The sequence below is a fragment of the Salvia miltiorrhiza genome, chromosome 6 (genome assembly GCF_028751815.1).
Source record: "Salvia miltiorrhiza cultivar Shanhuang (shh) chromosome 6, IMPLAD_Smil_shh, whole genome shotgun sequence".
Taxonomy (NCBI): domain Eukaryota; kingdom Viridiplantae; phylum Streptophyta; class Magnoliopsida; order Lamiales; family Lamiaceae; genus Salvia; species Salvia miltiorrhiza.
This window is the reverse complement of record NC_080392.1, coordinates 35,427,960-35,433,616: the sequence shown is the minus strand read 5'-3', so window position 1 is coordinate 35,433,616 and position 5,657 is coordinate 35,427,960. Positions and strand designations below refer to the sequence as shown.

The following is a 5,657-nucleotide window of genomic DNA, read 5'->3' as shown; positions in this document are numbered from 1 at the left end:
TATACTTTATTAAAGGTGATGTAATAATAAGAAAATGAACTACTATATTGTGTGAGTGACGATAAGAAAATTAAAATAAATGAATCAAACGAATGGATTTTGTTTGGAAAACTATGTACCATATACTTTGTGAAGTCGACAAAATTATATTCAATGAAATAAAGTTAATAAATTATTTGAAATTAATTAGTGAATTTGGAAATAAAATTAACATATAAAACTATTTAACATATACTTGAGGGAAATACAATGCTTTATTGAAAACAATTAAACGTGATATGCCAATAAGACAATGAACTGCTATACTATAGTTTAACGAAGTCGATATAACTATGTGTTATAAAATTATGAGTTATTAATTAATTTAAGTTAAATTTGTGAATATAATATATAAATAAATGAAATAAAGTGAAATAATTCATACAATTGGATTTCGGCCGCGACACTATTTAACATATTTTTGGATGAGAAAGAATGCATTATACGATGGCATTTTGCAATGTATTGAAATTAATTATTGAATTTGGAAAAAATAAAAAAAATTATACGATTGGATTTCGCTTGCAAGACCATTTAACATATACTCCCTCCGTCCCACGAATCTTGACACGTTTTTCTTTTTGGGTTGTCTCACGAATCTTGACACGTTTCCTTTTTGGGTAATAACTATTACATTCTCTCTCCTACTTTATCAATTTTATTACATTCTCTCTCTTATTTTATCGATTTTATACTTTATTAATTACACACTTAAAACACTAATCTACAATTCCTTAATTTTCGTGTCAAAACCAAACGTGTCAAGATTCGTGGGACGGAGGGAGTACTTTATTTGAATGTATTCTAATAAAGTATTAAATGCAATGTAGTAATAATAAAATGGATATAGTAATGTGTGAGTAACGAATTAATTATAGTAAATGAAATTAAGCTAGAATTTGTTAATTGAAATTAATTATTGAATTTGATTTAAAAAATAGAAAACAAAATTAATCATACGATGAGATTTTGGTCGGATAATTCGAAATTCATCTCAAAACAAAAGTAATCAATTTTGGGCCAATCTATATATGCCGAGATAACTTGATTTCCAACCATGTTTATGATAATAGAGTATACATATTTCTAATTATATTATATGAAACTATAATAGTTAAAGAAAGAAATAATAAAAAAAACAAACACAAAAAACAAAATAAATCACATGAAATAAATGAAAATTTAGGTAAAATAAAAATGTAAATAAAATATATTTAGGATAAGATTAAAAGTAGTTGATAAATTTAAGGAAAGAATATTTTAAAAGAAAAAAAAATCGAAAAAAATAATAAACAATTTTAAAACAAAATATAATTTTTGGAAAAAAAATTAGCAAAATAAATGAAAATTTAGGTAAAATAAAAATGTAAATAAAATATATTTAGGATAAGATTAAAAGTAGTTGATAAATTTAAGGAAAGAATATTTTAAAAGAAAAATAAAAAAACGAAAAAAATGAAAAAAAATAAAAAAACAATTTAAAAATAAAATATTGTTTTCGAAAAAAAAATGGCAAAAAAAATGAAATTTAGGTAAAATAAAATTTTTAATAAAATGTATTTTGAATAAGATTAAAAGTAGTTGAAAAATATAAGGAAATGATATTTTAAAAGAAAAATAAAAAAATAAAAAAAAACGAAAAAAAATAATAAAAAAACAATTTAAAAATAAAATATTGTTTTCGAAAAAAAATGGCAAAAAAAAAAACGAAATTTAGTTAAAATAAAAATTTTAATAAAATATATTTTGAATAAGATTAAAAGTAGTTGAAAAATATAAGGAAATGATATTTTAGTAAAACCATAAATTAGCAAAAAACCGACTCAATCAAAAAATCCTAAAAAAATCGGTTTTTAATGCAGTGTCAGGACACTGCGGTGTCCGAAAATCACTACTCTATATTTATAATTTCGTCGCTACTTTAGTAGTGCTTGAATTCAGACACTTTAAATGATCCGACACAAGAGTCCTAATTTTTACAAAGATAATATCTATATCCAACTATTTATTTATTAAAGAAAGTAATGTACTATTCATTGTTTAGTATTTCAAATCCATCCTCACATGATGCATAGTTTATATTTTCAATGCAAAGCCCATGAATAAACTAAATATTATTCCATTCGTCTTTACTCAAAAAAAGAAATTAATCATTTTATCTACTCTATTTTCATTTACTTTATCTTTATTTATTTTTTCCACCACTTTCTCTATCTCTCTCTTTATTTACTTTATCTACATTTTTTTAATTTTCGTGCCTCAATTTTTTGAGACGTTATAAATGGAACAGAGTGAGTAATATTACTCAAACATACTATACAATAAAATATTCCAAAAAATGATCACTTCTTGCATAATTCCATGTGAGAAGCCAAGCCTTTAGGTGTAGAACACAACAAATACTGTATGAAACATGTATAATCAAGCATAAATGTGAACAAGATATTATGATACAATTGCATTCAATCATAAATATATTTTACCAAATTCTATCACCACTTCTCCTTTCCTTGCCTTCCTGTCGCTACATTTGAGTAACAACCTCTTGAACACAATCTAGCAAGAGAGCTAAACCAGTTTATCACAACACATTTTTTTTTAAAGTCTGATCATTATAGTAGCAGTCTACCAGCATCTTCCCTGTGGCGTGTCGAGCTAGCTCCTAACGCGTTTTTGCCTCACTACGACGTGGATCTTTTCCAGCAAGATTCAAATTTCTGTTGCAAAAGCAACCAAGTGAGATACCTACTACCAGTAATCTCCACATGAGCATCTCCCATCTTTGAAATGATGATACATTTTTGAGTCTCCTACAACTATCTCTCTCTTCGTTACGAGTGAGATCTTCTTCGTTGCAGAATGGCAATCTTCACATAACCTTACGTTCTTTCTTATAAGCACGATTTCCCCTATCGTTGTCTTGATCAAACCGAAGCAAGTGGCCAGCCTCACACTGTGGAACATTGGAGAATTACCTCTTGCTTTCAGTGATTCTGTTGGCTTGAACTTAGAAACACTCGAACAATGTACGCCGTTTTCGCCTATCTTTCTTGAAAGAACATCAAGAGCTTCATAGACAGCATAGCTCTGTGATCTGTCATGATTCTTGAACTTGTGAGTTCTACCATTGTGCTCGAGTATGCTGCAGCTGCTGGTCATCTTCAACCCTTGTTTCTTCATCAAGCTTCTAACGCGTTCCACATCTTCCCATCTCCCGACTTCAGCATACATGTTGGCAAGCAAAACGTAGCACCCGGTGTTATCACCATCTAAAGAGAAAATATGGTTTGCAGCCAGCTCAGCCAGTGTGATGTCTCTGTGATGTCGACTTGCAGCTAACAAAGATCCCCATATCCGAGAAGTTGGTTCCAACGGCATTTCCTCTATGAGGCGTTTAGCACGTTCAAGATTACCAGCACGGCCTAATAAATCGAGCATACAACCATAATGTTCTATGCCAGGATCAACTCCATAATCCCTCTTCATCGAATAAAAAAACTCCCAACCTTCATCTACAATGCCAGTAATGCTACAAGCCGAAAGAAGGGAAACAAACGTGCTTCCATTTGGCTCGTGGCCCTCATTTATCATGTCAGAGAAAAGCCTGAAGCAATATGCTCCGGAGCCATGAATAGCATAAGCCATGATGATAGTGTTCCACGAGACAAGATCCTTAAACTCCAATCTATCAAAAATTTTACGCGCAGCCTCAAGATCCCCACATTTGGAATACATATGAATCAAGGCATTAGCCACATAAACACCTAATGAAAATCCAAATTTACAGATTAGGCCATGAATCTGCTCCCCTTCTTTTGGTAAGGCGATTTCAGCATAGGCAGCAAGAGTCGAAGCAAATGTTATCTCATCAGGTACATAAGGTGCAAGCTGCAAATCTCTAAAAGTTTCTATGGCTCCCCTGTCCTTCGAGTTCTGGACATAAGCAGCAATCATGGCATTCCACGACACTAAGTTTCTCGTCTTCATACGAAAAAACACACTCTCTGCAAGAACCAACCTCCCACACTTACCATACATGTCAACGAGGGCGGTCTCCAACACTAAATGAGACAAGAAACCTTTCCTAAATGCATATCCATGAATGGTTTTGCCTTGCAACAGCGCTCTGAGGTTTGAGCACGACGGAAGCAAGTTAATCAACGTGACAGTATCCGGTGCCATGTAGCTATTAGCATCTTGCATCATCTCCACACAAGCAAATGACTCGAATGGCTTCTTGTTCCCTGCATATGCACCAATCATCGAATTCCAAACAACCACATTCTTCTCTGCAATTCTGTCGCAGAATCTCTCAGCATAATCGACCCCACCACATTTCCCAAACATATCAATGACTGAGCTCTGGATCATTGGATGTAGTTCAAGCCCGTTTTTAAGCACTTGGCAGAAGATCTCCTTCCCACTCAACAAACGATGTTCAAGCACACAAGCACCCAAAGCGCTGATACAACTGATCCTATCGAGTCCAACTCCAACTCTCTGCATTTTCTTGAAGCACATTAACGAGCTCCAACCATCTCCAACCAAGACATAAACACTCACCATTGAATTCCATGAAACCAAATCCCTTACCGGCATCCTCTCAAAAACTCTCTCCGAATCCTCAACGCAGCCAACCTTAGCATACATCACAATCAGTGCATTGCATACATAGATATCTAAATCAAAACCAAGCTTAATAACAGTGGAGTGAACATTCTTCCCTTCCTTCAAACCAACACACGCCTTGATCACGAAAGGGAAAGTAAAATTATCTGCTTCAATCCCTTCAATTCGCATCTGATAATACATCTCTATCGCTTCTTGAAACAGCCCAGAATCAACTAACCCCCTTATCATAACATTCCAAACAAAGGTTTTTGACTTGCCCATTTTGTCGAACAGTTGGAGTGCAGTTTCCAAACAACCATTGTTCACATAATAAAGCAGTCTTTTAATCGACAAGATCGAACCCTCGACACTCCTAAACTCCCTTCTACTTGCGGAGGTGGTGCTTTTCCTCGAATTATGGTATCTGATTCGAAGCTCATGATTTGGGGATTTTTTTGAAGCTTGGATTATTGCGGGAAAATATCTGTGTTCTGAGATGGGAGGTGCGATTTGGAGGCGGAGATTTAGCGATTCTTTAGCCATTTTCGCGGACTCGTTAGCAGAAAATTTTCGACGTAGGGATTGGATTTGATAGAGAGACCGTTATTTCAGTTACTGGCATTCTTGGAATATTTTTTGTTTCAGCTGACATTCTTGCAATTTCTTATTTCTTTCTTCGATTTTGACGAAATTTTTGTCGGAAAATAAACGAAATGCTGACTATTTATTCCTTAAAAATGATGGCCCGTCAATTTGGTGAGGTTTTATGGGCCTGACCCGTTTAGAATTTGCTTGTATTTTTTTGGGCCCAGTGCAAAATTATTATTTATATTTATATATTTTTGCATTCTCCAAATATTTCTGTTGAATTTCAGTGTTTTTTTTTTTTGAAACGGGAAAAAGATCACGGTTGAATTTCAGTGTTCTCTTAAAAGAATTGGAGCGACTTCAATGAATTATGGAAGCGGAATTTAACATAGAAACTATTTTTAGCTATTCAGTTGTAA

At 33.1% G+C, this 5,657-nt stretch overlaps 1 protein-coding gene across 1 annotated transcript; it reads right to left on the bottom strand.

The window, feature by feature from the left end:
• Nucleotides 1-2,439: 2,439 nt before the first annotated feature.
• LOC130989262 (pentatricopeptide repeat-containing protein At4g35130, chloroplastic) lies at nucleotides 2,440-5,377 on the bottom strand. The gene has a single exon (XM_057913218.1). It carries the CDS (start codon nucleotides 5,191-5,193, stop codon nucleotides 2,788-2,790), a length of 2,406 nt encoding a protein of 801 aa, XP_057769201.1. The 5' UTR covers nucleotides 5,194-5,377; the 3' UTR covers nucleotides 2,440-2,787.
• Between the last annotated feature and the right edge of the window lie 280 nt (nucleotides 5,378-5,657).

What these genes read in the sequence shown, in the direction of transcription:
- LOC130989262 (XM_057913218.1), bottom strand. Translation starts at nt 5,193, where the DNA reads ATGGCTAAAGAATCGCTAAATCTCCGCCTCCAAATCGCACCTCCCATC.